Raw genomic sequence first — 17,429 nt, forward strand, 5'->3', positions numbered from 1 at the left:
ATTAGGAGGAGATGTTGCTCTGCGGCAGTGAACGCAGCTCCGGGGTGGGGGGGGGGGGGGGGGGGGGGGGCAGGGAGCTCTGACAGGACTGAGAGAGATGTAAGGTCATTCATCCACTGAGCGGGCCGGGCTGGTCTTGATGCTGATTGATTAGGGAGGGAGAGGAAGAGAGACTGGAGAGAGCAGGGAGAGACGGGCTGAGAGGGAGAGAGAGAGAGAGAGAGAGAGAGAGAGAGAGAGAGAGAGAGAGAGGGGGAGAGAGACAGTGAGAGAGAGAGAGAGAGAGAGAGAGAGAGGGGGAGAGAGCAGAGAGAGAGGGGGAGAGGGAGGGAGGGAGAGAGAGAGAGAGAGAGGAGGAATAGAAAAGACAGAATTATATAAATTGTGGGGTTCCTGAAAGGGAGAGAGGAAGAAAGAAAGAGAGAGGGACAAAGAGAGAGAGAGGAACAGAAAAAATAGAAATGTATGTAAATTACTGGAGGGCTGAAAGGGAGAGAGAAAGAAAGAAAGAGAGAGAGAGAGAGAGAGAGAGAGAGAGAGAGAGAGAGAGAGGAACATACAGCACACAGATGGGACTCCACAGAGCCGGTGGAGGCTAACAAAGTGAGGCTTGGATGGTGGTGAGTATGGGGAGTAACCTGCAGAGGCCTTGAGATCCAGCTGCAGAGATAGAGGGGAATGAGAAATCCCTCCATATCAGAAGCCGCAGCCCTGTCCTCAGTGAATGAGTCATGGTGCTCCCATGAAAACACATAACGCTCTGGCCTCAGATGTACAGTACAGTGCATACTATACATACAAACACAGCCCACCCCAGCAAATGGGGACAGACAGACAGACAAATAGACACACACACACACACACACACACACACACACACACACACACACAGCCATGGCCATTCTCTCTGATTGTGTTACCTTGAGTGGTTTGTGGCTGTGGGGGTCCGTCTCCTCCTCCTCCACGGCTGTGGGCTGTTGATTGGCGGCGGTGAGCTGGTGTCTCTGGAAGACCAGGGCCTCCTTAAACTCCTCCTGGGTCTTTGTCTCCAGCAGCTTCCGTCTGAAGGAGATGTCAGAGAACATGGTGCCAAACGTCCTACCCAGCTCCATCGCTGTCTTAGTGCTTTTCTGTCAAGAGGAGAAATCAACAAATAGAGCAAAATAAAAACTCCTTCTCTGCAGGATAAACGATATATTTTTAAAAATATAAAAAATATACAATTACTTAATTTATTTTTGTGTGCATGTGTGTTTGTGTGTTGGGGGGGGGTGAGCATTGTCAATAATCATACATCTGTGACAGACTGTCACAACTAACACCATCACTAGTCACACAACGCGAGACGGCGTGATGCTTTCCAACATCCTGGCATGTTGAGCAGACCCGCACTGCCAGATAGGCTTAGTCATCCAGGTGGCAGCGAAGCCGGCCTAGCCAATCCTCTGTGTACTGTGGCAGCTGCAGCAAACAGAATGGCTAAGTCCATGAGCCTCTCGGAAGGGGGTGGGAAACATGGCGGCAGAATATCGGAGTGTGCTGATTGGATAGCCCGGGAGGCTCTCCGCAGAGGCCTGGATTTTCCCACCCTCAGTCTACCCACAACACACTGGAAAAATCCCACAAAGCCCACAGTGCAAATGACCCTGCCTCGCAACACGTTACATATAGTACAACCATAGTACAACCAAAAGAATTATGATTACCATCATCATCATCATCATCATCATCATCGCGTTTTCTCTTTCAACACAGACAGTGGGGGGTGGGGGGGGGGGGGACCGAATGGTGCGCTGTGGTTATACGGGCCGAGATTCATGTCTGTAGGAATGCCATTAGCGGTTGTGAATTCCAGCTATAACATGAGCAGCGAGGGCATTGGACCATTACTGTAAGATGTAAACACAAGCATTTATGTAAAAAAAAGCACAAGCATTTATGAAAAAAAAGAAGAAAAGCAAACAAACCAGAAGAAAGCATGTAGTTAGCTATGGTGTCTCTGATTGGCTGGGTCACTAGCCCCCACAGAGAGCTCTGGCTGGGTGGTGGGAGGTTGGGGGGGGAGCAGAGGGGATTCCAACCAGGCCAATCAGCGTTCTTTACATGTGATAACGGAATTAAACTGTGCGTTGTGATTGGTTAGGGTCGCTTCTCTTTCGCCCATCTTGGAAAACGGCTGCAATGGGAGCCTATTCAGAGTGAAACGAGTGTCAGGCTAGGGATGCCATACATACAGGGCTCATTTCTACAGGGTTGTGAGAGTTTCATTGGACATGGTACCTGTAGCTTGTACATACTGTACGACAGATAAAAATCTCGACTCCGTGGGGGAGGCTTGGTGGGTTTTATTACCATTTTTTGCGGGGCCAAGATGAGGATGACGTAGCGAACCTCACAACAGTTCTCCCCCCAGTTCTGTGGCCTCTCCAGGCGCGAGATGCACACATGCCGTCTCTGAAGGCTCTTCACGTTGCACCTTTTAACAGAGAGGTTAGAACGTTGTCACGGGTCCTCCGTGACGCAAACATTACGCACAGATGCCAAGCTTGCCTCACAGTTCAACTACCCATGTAATTAGATAGATTTACATCTGGTCTGGAGATTACTTAATGGTTTTTATCAGCCCAGAGTAATTATGGGAAAGCGTATAAACAGATAAAACATTAGGGAAGCTGGCAGAAACACACACACACACACACACACACAAACACACACACACACACACACACACACACACACACACACAAGAAAGTCACACAGATGTTACTCACAGGATACAGAGCCAAGACTGCTGGTACTGGATCCCAGTGGCTGTGGCTGTGACCCCCTGGATGGTCTCTGACAGCAGGTGGACTGCAGGGGGCAGAGTGGAGGTTAGGGTGGTGGCGGGGGGGTGGGGTGGGGGGGGGGGCGCAGCGGTGCCAATCCACAGCTCAGTACGTACAAACACCTCTACACACATGCACAACCCACAAAACACCATGTGAAGATGCTCCATTTTACAAAAAAAGAAAAACGACCAGAAAAAAAAAAAATCAACATGAAAATTGGGCAAGTCAGAGCTCTCATAGAACCAATGAATTGCCAATCATTCTGTCTGTATGCGCTTTGTGATGGGTTGGGATCTCAGAGCGGCCGTCGGGTCTAGCTTGGGTCTTTCCCCATACGACAGATGCGCTGCATAGACAGCAGCCCACCCCACGTGCTAATCAACCCTTTGGTCTGTTTGGTTTCTTCTAATCAGCAGTGAATTACAGGGAAAATGTTTCGGTTCATAAGTGGGAGGACTGATCATTTCCCTCTCTCCACAACCCCCCCCACCCCCCACGCCGTCTCATCAATAAGACATCCTCCATTCATGCCAGAAAATGATGGGTGTCGCCATGACAACAGTATTACAGAGCCGAAGGAGTGAGAGGAGAGGAAAGAAAGGAGGTATAGGGCAGACTCAGAGAGGGGGGGAGAGAGAGAAAAACAGATAAAGAGAGAAAGAGAGAGAGGGAGAGAGAGAGAGAGAATGAGATGGACTAGGATTCAAGTCAATTAATAGCAGTAAGTCTGAGAGGCATGAAATCATCAAAAAAAATGTCCAATTTCTCATTGACGTCAGAGAGCCGCTGTGGTCTCCCATACCAACAGGGTGGGCGGCCGATGTCAGACAGACGTCTGGGGGATGGAGAGACGTGGCCCCAAGCGAGCCAGATTACAGCCAGGTGTCAGCGGCTCAAATCGCAGCCACTTCCACACTTTTGGTCCAGAAAATGGAAAGAGACATCAGTTGACTTTCCACAGATACAGCATGTGAAGACACATCAGGCGTTGTTATTCATGCCAGCGAGCCCCACACCACAGCTGAGGCTGGCTTTATGTGTCAGAAGTCTAGAAAAAGATTGTCTCTGCTCGCACCTGTCTGTGGTCCCAGGATGGGGCGGCCATGGCTGCTTTCTGAGGATCTGACACCGTCAAACCACCTAACCGATGTGATTAAGGTGTTTTGCCACACACTTGACTCGTCTGTTATTTGAAAATCTGAAAATGAAATGTTTCATCTGGTGCCCGGTGTATATTCACACACAAGCTCACAGAAACACACACACTGTGCATCAAACGCAAAATGCTTATGGAGAAAATGGGACGCTGAGAGGAACACGAGACACAGGAGTCTTTGATCTGGGAGGCCGTCAAATTTAACGGATATATTCCGTTATTGGGGAAAAAAACAGTTTCCCAATTTTCATAAATTACATACAGTATGATGATAAAACTGGTGGTCAGAAATACGGGGAATGTTGGTAAACAGAGACACTAGTCCAAGCAATGTGGTGAAATTGAAATTCCTCTCAATGCTAGACTAGGACATACACTACCAAATATGAAAATAACATTGAAGGACTAGGAATATGCAAGTCCGTGAAACATTTTCACTATGGCTAAGAGTGCACATAAGTATGTTTCTGCTGTACACTTCCCATAGAGAAAGCGCAGTACAAAACAAAAACCTATTTAACCCACAGGCCTCATCACATTATCCTCAGAGGTGACCTCAAAGTCATCCCAATCATACCCGCTTCCTAAAGAATGATCTGTCACCCTCCTATAGGCCTGCAGCACCGTATGGAGAGAGATGATGTGTTTCCTTTAAAGCCGGAGGGCACAGAGGGCGTTGTGAAGGAGGCGATGGGAAGCAGAGGAGTGCTCTCCACAGGCACGGTGCCCCCACTTGTACCAGGTACATTCCATCACAGCCAATCACAATGCAGCAAAATGATGTCACTGGGTGATAAGAGGTTCACTAGGACTGGGTCGATTGGAAACCTTGTTGTCTGTTATAGGGGGTTGTCTTAGCAGAAGCTTTTATCCAAAGAAAATTACAGTAGCTGCATTTAACATAGGTAGTCATTGTACCACTACTCACCAGAACTAACTAAAACGATGCCTTTAGCCTCTGCTTGAATCCCAATGTAAAAAAAAACTAGGTTACTGCCACAAGAATCCTGCTTAGTCTGACGAATATAGTATATTGATCCAAAAGATACAATATTACATGATCCTTTTATGTCATGAGACTATGAGTGCAACAAGGGAATAATGTGCTGATTTGAATGCAGTTGAAGAGTTGCTCACACCGGCGACATGGCTGAGTGCCTTACGGGATGTTTGCCTGTTATCGTGTTTTACTCAATGAATCGACCCAGTCCTGAACAGGTGAACACACAAACAGCACACTCACGGTGACTGATACAGAAGCAAAGCCACCGATTACAATCTCATGATGGCCGATGTTGACATTTTCATCCAATTAGCACAGCTTACCGTCGTCAAAGAAAACAAAACTTTGAGACTTGTCTGCATAAGGGAACCAAGGAAAAAAAAAAGTGAGAGGTTTGATTTAGACATGTGGACGGGGAAAGAGAGCAAACATTGATTAACCGAGGAGCCTTCTGTCGCTGCCTTTCGTCATAGTCTGCACAGACACAACCACACGCACACACACTCGCAGACACACCTGCACAGATGCACAGAAACACACACACCATACACACACCATACACACACCACACACACTACACACACACACCATACACACACAATACACACACCACACACACACCACACACACACCATACACACACAATACACACACCATACACACACCCTACAGTACTCACTCATCCACAAGCACACACATAAATATCTCTGCCTAACAGGGGCTTCATTTCCTTCCCTCCTTGGCCTCATGCATATTAAATATCATTTTCCTGAGCAGATCCCTCACTGTCCTGTCTTTGTTGGCCACGGTGGAGATGTGATCTTGATTACCGTCTACGGGCTATCAGTGCAAATTTGATTTCATCACCGATAACAGTCATGTGCCCAACTGAAACAAAGAAGCCAAAAACTCAACTAAGAAATCAAAGATTGTCATGTGACTTTTAACACGAATACATGATCATGAGAGATCATTCCATTTCATATTCTGATCAGTTCTGAGGCCCTAAAGGGATTTTACTGTGACGATTATTTAGTCATGCTGGAACTGGAGTGTATGTTGCAAAGATTCAAATTGAAATGTTTCAGAAATACCCCTCACATGCCCTGCAGAATATACCGGACTGACTCATCACATACTAACTCAAGCCGGTGTGTATCCAGTCCCAGAGAGAGTTCCTCAGGCATATGGTAGAATATGAATACATAATTGTTTGCATTTTGATTTGAGCCAACAAAAAAACAGGAGGATTATGTAAATTGATGCAAAGTGAAGAGCGAGATCGATCAAAGGTGACAGTAATTTTCATGAAGGAATTACAGTACAGCAAAATCATAATAAACAGGACTGAGAATAAGAGGCACAGAGAGAGAGAGAGAGAGAGAGAGAGAAAGAGAGAGAGATCTACAGTAGTCCCAGAGGAGAGGAGGATAGAGGGATTATTGAAAAGGTTATCAATCATCCTGACATCATTACCACCCTCTTTCTCGTCACCACCATATCACCCTGGTCGTCATTGTAATCATGGCCAATTCCACCTGGTCATCTCCTCGTCACTACAGTGTACTCTGTTACTTAAAGAATGTAACACGTTGTAGTATTGCAGTTCAATCTATATTTGAGGCAAAGTTAAAGGCATTTCCCTCAAAAATGTCTGCTGCCTACTGCTGAGAGTTTCAGGAAGACTAATTATGTTTCTGTCTTTTATATTCCTTTTCATTTTGGGAGCTCTGTTCTTTTTGAAGTGGTTATAATCTGTCATCTTTCTTCTTCTTGCAGCTGTGCCATATTCCATTCCAAATTAATTCCTGTGCTCAGTTGAAAGTGAATACCTGGACAGACATAGCATATAAATATATATTCTATTCTATTTTTATGCATTTACTGTATTCCCCTTAAAGAGCTACAGCATCGTTCCTCATTTGTCCACACTAGACATCATACTGTACAGCCTTAATAAAAGATTTACCAGACCAGGGTCCTGTACTACGAAACAGGATTAGGGGGTTATAGCGATAACTTCAGGTTCAAGCCTGGTTTATCCGTACTACGAAGGTGGCTCACTTTTCACCGTGCTATATCGCCGTGGTAATTTATGCTGCCGAGCTAACCTGCTCCAGGGCAGGTTAAGTTCCAGAATATGGATCAAAACGTATGAAGCACTGCCCGCTGATTGATCAATTCACTTGGAAAAAGGTATATGGACGTTAAGATTCTATTCTATATGGAACTTCAGTGTGCGAATTAAAAAATAATCTGCTGTGCACGAACAGCGAGAGGTTCTTAAAGGAGTAGTAAAGGGAAAATGCATGTTTAGCCCTGTTTTAAGGTTACTTATGATCATATATAAAGGTTCTGATCAAAATGTTGACAAAACTAGCACTTTTGAGAAAGTCTGATAATTGCTCTACCACCGTTTTGGTCATACAATGGATGTGGGTGGGCACCTTGAAAAATCATTCAAAAAACATGTTAAACTCTCAATTTCAAAGACAAGAAACTCACCGAGGTGTTAGTTGGCGTTCTGACATATAATTCGCCATAAAGTTAGATTCTAGTTCATCTGGAAAGGCTTTTTAAAATATTTAGCATAGAACTATTTAGTCGCAGCACATATGTGTGTAAACTTCCGCAAACTAGGTACTGTAGCCTAGCAACATAAACAATAACAATAGCTACTGTAAGTAGTTCCACTTCCTGAATCCCCTCTGCGGATTGATGTACACATCTACAATGGTCGCTTCAATACAAGTCAATGGATTTCATAAAATGATCAATAAAACCCTACAGGATTCATACTTTGCGGCGAATTTGATGTCAGAACACCAACGGACACCAATTACCCCCTCGGTGAGCTTCTTGTCTTTGAAATCGAGAGTTTAACATGTTTTTGAGATTTGTCACGGTGCCCATCCACATCCATTGTATGACCAAAACGGTGGTAGAGCAATTATCAGACTTTCTCAAAAGTGCTAGTTTTGTCAACGTTTTGATCTGAACCATTGTATATGATCATAAGTAACCATAAAACAGGGCTAAACATGCATTTTCCCTTTACTTCTCCTTTAAGAAGACTTTTTACAAACCGACAAAACGCTCTTTGGCTTTCCCCGATATCATATGAAAAATTGCAGAATGACAGCTTGAGCCATATTTTGCCTTGGTCATTTAGGCTACAGTTGTAGACTGTAGACTATGCACTGGCTTACGTTTTATTACCTGCAGTTTCGTGTAGGCTGTGGGTGATGCGGAGAACCAAGTAAAAACACTCATTTTTTATTACATTTTCAAGTCTTTTTTTTATTATTATTATTTTATTTATTAGAATAGCCTCCCGTTCCTAGGAACAAAGAGAAGTAGTCTACATTTTAATTGAATTGTGATAGCACCAATGCCTGACAATCAGCCTAATTCACCCCCCGGGCTTCACTTTTTCCATTTTAATAGCCTGTTTTATCTCTAGTTCCTCTTGTATAGAGACTTCACATTGTCTACTCCAACCTGAAACTATTAAAAACTATAGCCTACATTTGCTTTATTTAAGCGTCCCCTGCCAGTCTAGGGGTTGCAGCTGAAAGAATAGAATATACTATATACCTAAGATATATTGATATAGGCTACAATTGCTTTACATGCCATAAGAATAGGCATAGCCCAATGATCTAGCCTACTCGTGTTCATGTGGAGGATAATGATAAAACGTAGGCAGTATTTTTCTAGCTTTTCTTCCTGCCTTTGGGAGAAGCGACTGTGTTGCGCCTACAGTACAGTTCATATTTCTATATTATTGCTCCTCTTCTGTAAAATACGGTGGACGGAACTTGGTTATGCGTAGGTGCCTTGTCCATGACCGTGTCCGAATACCCATACTAAGGTATGCGATTGGAAATTTCGAGCAAATACCTCCCCTTTTACCGTGAACGCGCTCATAGCTAGATTGGACCAGCTGGGTAGACTTAACGAGTTGATAGCCACCGTCGTAGTACCATTTATCCTTGATTGCGGTTGTCCGGTTCACTTGAGCGAGCTAGTGAAAAGTTATCTTGGATATGTTGAACGAACTTCGTAGTACGGGGCCCTGGTCAAGACTCATTATTCCCTTATAGTCATGCTGGAATCAGAACGATGTTGCCTGAAATAATTTGGATTCAGAAGACCACTGGTCAGCCTCCCCCTACTCCTCCTCGTACTCAATCAACTCCTGCTTGTGCTCCGATATAGCCATTTATTATTCACCATGAGTGGACAGAGACTTTGTGACCAGACTCTTTGAAACTGGAAGTAGGCTACTTAGCGAGGGGGCTAATGTGAGAGCGAAGGTGCCTGGCTGACTTGTCCCACTCTAATCCCTCCAGGGCATGAGAGGCCGCTCACCGTTGACCTCCTGGGCTCCGGCGTCGGTGAACAGCATGCTCATCACCTCCTCGAAGTTGCAGCCGGGCTCAGAGGTGTGGCTGTCCTGGCCTACGTGGTGCAGCATCCTCTTCAGCACGTCGTCCAGCGAGGCCGCGGTCTCGTCCAGCAGGATGCTGGCCCGCGCCAGGAAGCCGTCCAGGTCCCGGTGCGCGCGCACCTCCTCCTCGAAGTTCATCAGCTTCACATACTGGAAACCAGCCAAGAGAGAGAGAGAGAGAGAGAGAGAGAGGTGCGGGGGTTACACCCAAACAGAGTAGCTCCGTTCACCCGAAACCATACCATGGGACAGATGCATTGCCAATTACAGTCATACAGCGTAGACGTGCGACGTCTAGCAGTGGGATTGGAGCCACTGTTCCCAAAGGACACATCTGTGACCAGGGCCGGACTGGGTGAATATTTCATGCCGGGAGACATGCCCAAGTCAGGCCACGAGCCGAGCTGACGCGGTGAGATGGAACACTTTCAGTTTAGTTTTGTTGACGGGGAGGGGTGGGGGGGGGGTGCTGCGCAATTTATTGAAGGTGGGGGGCGGGGGTGGGGGCAAGCCATTCACCGCGTGTCAGGCCAGTTGGCGCGCCAGGCCACCGGGAAAACTCCCGGTGCTCCCGATGGCCAGTCCGCCCCTGTCTGTGACCTGCATCTGACGACCTGAGGACGTGCGCTCTTACCCTCCGTGACGTGTTCAGCAAGACGCATCCGGAGTCGTCGGCGTCTGCGGGAGCGGAGAACAAGAGCGAGTGATTAGACACGCTATGTCTACGAGGGGTTAAACGCAAACAAAGACAAGACAGACAAAGAATGTAAGCGGCTGGAGAAGAAGACATCAACAAGGCAAACATTCCCAGAACATAGATAGACCACATCTGAGAGAGGGACTGTAGGAGGGGGGGAAAACCCAAGACCTTTTCTAATAGCGCCGAAATGTCAAGAGTCAAGCCTTTAAAAAGCTCTCATTGAACAGGGATTGCGAGGTTCTTTACTGATAAAGTAATAATACACACACATTGTGAAGTGGGAACCACCTTGTGATCCTCTGATAAAGTACAAAGGTCTGGATTTAGACCCGCAAGAAAAGAAGGGAAAAAAAAGAAGAAATTCATCATTTGCTGCTGCCTCTTTTACCGTGGCTACAGACGTGGAACGGATCATGTGGATACGAGTTCCTGGCATCAGTCCCCCCCTGCCTTTCAGCAGCCCGTGGTACGCTGATGTCTTTAGAGAGCAATCCCCCAGCACCACTGTTACATAACCCAGTTAGCAGGGTTCACAGTGAGAATGACTTTATTAGGTAAGGGTGGGCTTTTCTCCCCCCTGCTCCACGTGCTGCGCTGTGCTCGCTCCGTCTGGAAATCAATCAAGGGTTTACCTCGTCCCTCTATCTTGGGGGGGGGGGGGTCGAATAAGCCAATAAGCCTAAGGAAACCACCGTCATAACATATTCTCAACAATCTAACATCATGCCTGTAGAGGGGGCTTTGATTGTCACATACAACACCTTGCCGGGGAGGGGGGCAGGAGAGACCTGTCGCTGTGACTGTGATGAGACCATCACAGGGGGAGTGTGTCGCATGTGCCGGATGTGGCTCATCAAAGCCTCCGTATGAAAGGCTGCTCTACTGATCCGCTCCCAGGGGTGAGGGAGTCGCTGCTCTAATTGCTGTCAGGCTCCAGCCGTAAGGAGATATCCATATCTTCATAGAGGATTACCCAAGCCCCCGATCGCCACACTTTAACGGCTTCTGTACATCTCAATATTTGGCTTGAGGTAATCCGGAATATTTGAATGATTCGGAGGAGGAAGTGGGGAGGTGAAGCTAGTCATTTCCCGCTCGCTTCCTTCTTTAGAGCTATGCGATGGCTGCTAATTACGGCTAATGATATTCAAATGAATTATCACTGATGTTGCATAACCTCAGAATCTTACTGTGACATATCTCTGTGGAGGCTTGGAATAATGACTGTCTCTTAGAGAAAGTGCCTACTGTACCTGTTGTTCATGGTACTGTACATTCATACTCACTCTCACTAGTTATGACTTTACTCTTCACTCCGATCTACAGTTTATGGTGATCTATTAAATCTACGGTTTTCATCTGAAAAGAAACTGATTCCTCGTCCACCATCCTTGATGACTTACTCACATATTGTTCAGAATATAGTGCCGATGGCCATCTCTTCCCTCATTGGTGAAGTGGTGTTTCCGCCATGTTTTTCAGCAGTCAGATTTGATGAGTCATTCAGGGTGTGGAGCAACTTGTGGTGCAGTCAAGACATTTGACTCGAGTCTAAAATTAAATTCCAGCAGCAAGCAATTGTTCTGACGTTTTGAGTTTGACTGTGAAAATCCTGACCTGACCTGTTGAGAGTGTATCCAAATGGATGAAGTTCTTGTTTTAAGCCATGATAGCATAGCATAACACCAAGATGGTCAGATGACATTGTGACATTTCTTAATTACAGTGGAAGAAATCCAGCTAAATTAATGTTTTTCTAAATCTGATTTAGATACAGTAGGAACTGCAGTACTCCAGGTCTAGTGGAAGCAATTAAGTAGCTATTGTTTTTCCATGACAATGGCCACAGAGGCAGAAGGGATGTGATTAAAACTCACTGACAGATTGGAGGAGAATGGTCCAATGAGGTGAAATAGGATAATAATGTCATCATTTATGACATAAATTAAATGCAAAAAGAGGGACGCTCCCAACTAATGACACTAGGTTGAGTCGGTGTGACAGATAGGTGGGGGAGGGGGCCACAGATAATAACATGCTAAAAAAAAACACCCACACACAGACAATAACACACTAATAAACACCCACACACAGGATACACAACTTGGATTGAAACACAGTAAGGGCAGACCTACAGTTGAGCCGGTTGTAGTAGTAGTTCTGCCTCACTAATTAATGGCTGTGAATGTCATCAATACAAAAAAGATGTGGTGATTAAAGGAAGCTGTCCGACGAAGTGTGGAGTTGTATTATCCTGCCCTCCTCCCGGCTGTCCTGGTGCCAGACGCCGGGCTCCCGGGGAGACGGACTGACACCGTCACCTGTCAGACTCGGCGAGGAGCGGCACGACACTCTCTCCGCGCACCTGGGACTGTTGCCAAGGCAACGCTAACCCGTTGACCCGCGGAGTCCTGGTGATAGGAGCAAATTATCAACACCGGCGGCTACGACGAGGCGCAGGCCCTGCGGTCGACACCTGGCGCCTGGCTCCCACCGGCCGGGGGGCTCGGACCAGTGCTAACGGACCCGTCACGGCTCTGGTGTTCCACCAGCAGGGAGGACGCTCTGGACTGTCATTCCCTCTGCACAGATAGTAGCGCTCAGATATTACAGAGTAGTCTCAATCTGATTCGCCTGATGACAGAGGAGCTCTACCTGTTGGCCTGCGATGCAAAACAATTGTTTAGTGCCTCCCCCATGCAAATAAGCCTGAGTACATATTCGGCAGGACATGCACACGCGCACTTCCCATCCATACACCCTCCCTCCACTCCTCCTTCACACACAGCCCCTTCACGCACCCCACCCCCCCCCCACACACACACATATCCCCCTCCCCACACTCCCCCTTCGTCCCTGTGTGTCTGACCTGGCCCAGGGCTGCTCTGGTTATCATAGAGGTGGATGTCATCGCCACAGGTGATGGGAGAGTCCTGTCCCTCCTCTCGACCCTCGCTGCCCTCCTCCTGCTCCACCTCCCGCTGTTCTGAGGACACAACAGCACAGGGTCACACCTCCAGATCAGGACCAGACCAGGACCAGACGCCCAGACCAGGACCAGACCCCCAGACCAGGACCAGACCTGGCTCATCCCAGCTGGTTTATAACATGCGTGAGGGTTAAATATTAAGTGTATGGACTAGGGTTGCAAAGGGGTGGAAAATTTCCGGTAAATTTCCAGAAACTTTCTGAAATTTACCATGTGAAGTTAAGCTTGGGAATTTTGGAATTTGTTTTTGTAACAGCTTTTTTTCAACATTTTTTTTATTTTATATACTTATTTTAGGATTTTATCCCATTTTCATCCAATTTGGTAGCCAATTGACCCTGACCTAGTGTTCAATTACCCTCTACTAACTGTAGGGGGTTGTGTGACGAATCCTCGGCCGGTTGGCACTGCAAAAGGGAGAGACAACTCAGAGACAACTTGACTATCTCAGCTTGCAACCGTAATTCCAACACCAGACAGGGTTGCTGTTGTGAGAGGAACTCTCAAGCCGAGATTAAACTAACAACCCTCAGGGAGCGGCGGCCCAATAGGCCCCTCCCTCTAGGATCCCGGTGGGCAGCTGCACCGGAACACGATGCATGACCACTACACCACCGCAGACCCCTATAACAGGGAACTTAAATGTAGCCTAGTTGGGGAAAAAACATAAAATGCAATTCTAGATCTTGCAGCATGATATTGGTTAAAACAACCTGATTTAAAACTAATCTCATTATTTCAACCCTGTTTTGTGCATTCCTCCATGACGCGCAGTGCATTCTTCCATCACATGCACAGATAATTCCTAGCATCCTGCACACTAAGAGGGCTACAGAATCCATTAAAGTTCTACTCACAAATAGATTAAGCAAAGCAATTTTTTTAATTAGAAATGTTTGCCTGCATGTCTGCTACAAAGCAAAATGTTTATATGTATGTATATTTATGACATGGTAAATACAGTTGGTATAAATAACCCCAAAATTCCAAATTAATTCCCATAAATTCCCATAAATTCCCGTTAATTCCCATAAATTCCCATGGAAAGTTTCCAACATTGAATATTCCCGGAATTTTGCAACCCTAGTATGGACACGCCTACCTCCCCTGACGGTCCTCACACGCGTCACGGTGACAGAATGACGCATCGCAACGAGAGAAAAGACTGACGTCTCTGATTACTAATACTGACCATGTCTGTGAAGGCCAGGGCCTGTTCCTAGCACCAAGCTCGCTCCACTGCACTTGACATTATTTGTGCCTCCGCCATTGCTTCCTCCCTCCCTGCTAGACCGAGCCACAGCTCCCTGCCTTTGAAGTCACCTTATGCCAGAGCCAGAGCTAAACGAGCAAACCAAGACGTGCCACACGGTGCAGGAGGTGGCGGCACGATGACGACTGGGCTAACGATCCTGTGAAATAATACTCTCACTCTCTGTAGACATTAAGTCTAGCGGCCCGGCCTTCTGCTAATGATAATGTAATTGCATTCATTGCTTGAAAAAAGGGTGTCCTTAATAATGATTGTTATGTGGGGTCTCTCTCTGCTGGGACCTGCAGGGTGAATATCGGTGGAGCACGGGGGGATAATTGGCAGGAGACAAGGGGACACATGGCAGGAGCACATTCTGTCCTCGCCGCTTTCACAGTCCATACTAATTGATCGCCTCTCCTCGGATGTAAACGGAACCGGCGTTATCATACGAGCTGGAGCAAGTTCATCATTTACCCGAATGTGAAGGCGGGGGGGGCGCATGTCTTGCCTCTTACATTTTTCGATTAGAAAATCTCAGTCGCATTCATCTGAGTAGCTAAGTAGCTGGCTGCTCGGACTCACCCATTTCTTGAAAAAAGTATCCATTCTTGGACATCCCAGAGGGAGGGGCCTCTGTGGGGGAAGAGTTAAACAGGGTTATCAGGTAAATCTAGACAACAGTCACACGGCAAAACAATGAGGAAATTATGGTGTGAGTGGAGTGTGTGAGAGTGATGTAGTGCACTACAAACACAGCCTAGACAAAGACCTGCTCAGAGCTGTATCACTACCATACACACACTTAGCGTAGTACAAGGACATATAAACCCATAACTCCAATTTGTAGTGATCCACACCTGTGTACGAAACAATACCTCCTGTTCAACTTAAGGAAGAGGCTGATCTGGAGCTATGTACAGTATGCAAGAGATGTGAAACTGTAGATGAGCGATGACGTGTGTGTCAGAGCTGTGGAACTGTCAGGACTGGAGAGACAATCTGGGTTTTGTTGAGGTGCTGTAGGGTGTTACTCTTTATTCTTCAGTCAAGCTTCAGTTCAGCTTTTCCCAAGCATTCATCTCTGGTGTTTACGTAGTCATGCTATAACCCAGATCAACTACAGGCCTGAGGGATATCGTCCTGACTTCACTGCAAAAGTGAAGAAAATTGCACACGCACGCACACACACACACACACACTTACAGACCACACACATACACACACACACACACACACACACACACGCACACACACTTACAGACCACACACATACACACACGCACACACACTTACAGACCACACACATACACACACACACACACACATACATACACACACACACACACATGCTTAACAATGAACTGTATCCATCTCCACAAACACCCACATTTATGGGCAGCCAAATAACCTAATCGAATAGTTATAATAGTTATTATGTAGAGGTGGGTCGTATGCCCACCTCCCTTGTTCTCTGTAAAGCGCATTGTGTTGCCTCTGGGTATGAAATGCGCTATACAAATAAAGCTTTGATTGATTGATTGATTGATTGTAAAAGAAGGTCTACCGTCTTCTCCACAAAGACGTGCTGTGAAATTCCCCAGTGAAGAGGAATTAACACAAAACCAAGCACTAAGAATTAACTCAAGCTAGCACTGAATAACAACTGGGGTTTTTCAATTACTAGTGCTTTTACTACTTTTTAGTACTTTTCTGAGTCCTTGGCTAGGCTGGTCTTCTATTCGTGTTATATACCAGGTCCGTTTCCTGTGTGTACAATGAGCCTGAACCCTGTCTCATTCAGCTGGGAGATCAGAGCTGTCCTCGGAGGCAGAGCAGACAATCTCAGTCTTCTATTATCCAGCTGCTTGGCACTAAAGGACGTAGGGTGCACTGAATTAAAGGACAGGTTCTGTTTGTGTCCATTGACATTACAGATATCTACATTCACAGTAGGGCTGCACGATTATGACAAAAGATAATAATTGCGATTATTTGCTTCAAAATGGTAATTGCGATTAATATTTAATATATAATATTAATATATAATAACCAAAATGCTCCCAAATCACGGACGTTGATCCCTTTCTTGCTACTAACTCACTGACCTCGTTTTCACTCATTTTTTCACTACTCACGGCTGCAGGTACTCGTGACACTGGTCTTGGCCTACTGCTATCTGTCTTCTCAGTGAAATTGCTGCGCACAGCACACTGAGCGGGAACGCATGTGATTGGTCAGACAGCATAAGTGCCTGTGATTCGTCCGTGTCCTAGCACTCAATTCAAAGCAAAATTATTTATCACATTAATTGCGGTCTTTTGCGATTAGTTAATTGCGGAGGTCATAATCGCGATTTCGATTAATTCACGATTAATTGTGCAGCCCTAATTCACAGTAGGAGAGATATGCTAGTGTGCCTCACAACGTTGTACTGTAGCTCCGACACCATCATGGTGAGACCAAAAGCACTGCGTCTGAACCATTAGAGAAACCATGGAGAGACCAGTACTGTTAAACTGTTCTCCCTTGGACAGCATTACAGTACAGCAAGAGTTGGAACAGTGAACAAAACGGAAGACTGTTGTAACCTTAGCTACAGAGCCATCCTGGAGCCTGTTCTTACTTTGTGTTTAGGTACGGTACCGTCATCCTTGCCAGTGAGAAAGGAATTTCATCAGCGGGCCTGGTGTGGCTCCGCAGTTATAAGTCTACCAACCAACTATGAAAAATACTTTTTATAAATCAACCTACTTGTTGTCTGTCAATTGTGAAACTTCCTTTATGAGGAAACATTGCTGAACTGGCATGCAGTGCATGCAAGTGATAAAGGAAGTGGTCAGAGATATACACAACATCGAAAGTGAGATTATAGAGTCTCAGATTATAGTTTCCTCACACACCCAGTACAGCCAAACACGCCACAATCTCCACAAACATTTGACATAAAAATGTAATTTGTAGCTGGCCCAGCCTTGATTACACACAGCCATGCTCTTGAACAAACACATAGTGCGCACACACACCGACCGGTTTAAAAAGAGG

General features: G+C 46.1%; 1 protein-coding gene across 1 annotated transcript in view; it reads right to left on the reverse strand.

Annotated features, from left to right (window-relative positions):
• The window catches only part of slc4a11 (solute carrier family 4 member 11), a gene marked incomplete at its 5' end in the record, with an annotated part of 47,107 nt that overhangs the window by 13,997 nt on the left and 15,681 nt on the right, over positions 1 to 17,429 (reverse strand). The window contains 8 exons of the mRNA XM_084437992.1: positions 921 to 1,130; positions 2,353 to 2,476; positions 2,772 to 2,853; positions 5,314 to 5,346; positions 9,365 to 9,593; positions 10,078 to 10,121; positions 13,013 to 13,129; positions 14,970 to 15,020. Of these exons, the coding sequence (XP_084294118.1) occupies positions 921 to 1,130; positions 2,353 to 2,476; positions 2,772 to 2,853; positions 5,314 to 5,346; positions 9,365 to 9,593; positions 10,078 to 10,121; positions 13,013 to 13,129; positions 14,970 to 15,020 (890 nt within the window). The remainder of the gene's footprint in view (positions 1 to 920; positions 1,131 to 2,352; positions 2,477 to 2,771; positions 2,854 to 5,313; positions 5,347 to 9,364; positions 9,594 to 10,077; positions 10,122 to 13,012; positions 13,130 to 14,969; positions 15,021 to 17,429) is intronic.

This window comes from Borostomias antarcticus (assembly GCF_949987555.1).
Source record: "Borostomias antarcticus genome assembly, chromosome: 5".
Taxonomy (NCBI): Eukaryota; Metazoa; Chordata; class Actinopteri; order Stomiiformes; family Stomiidae; genus Borostomias; species Borostomias antarcticus.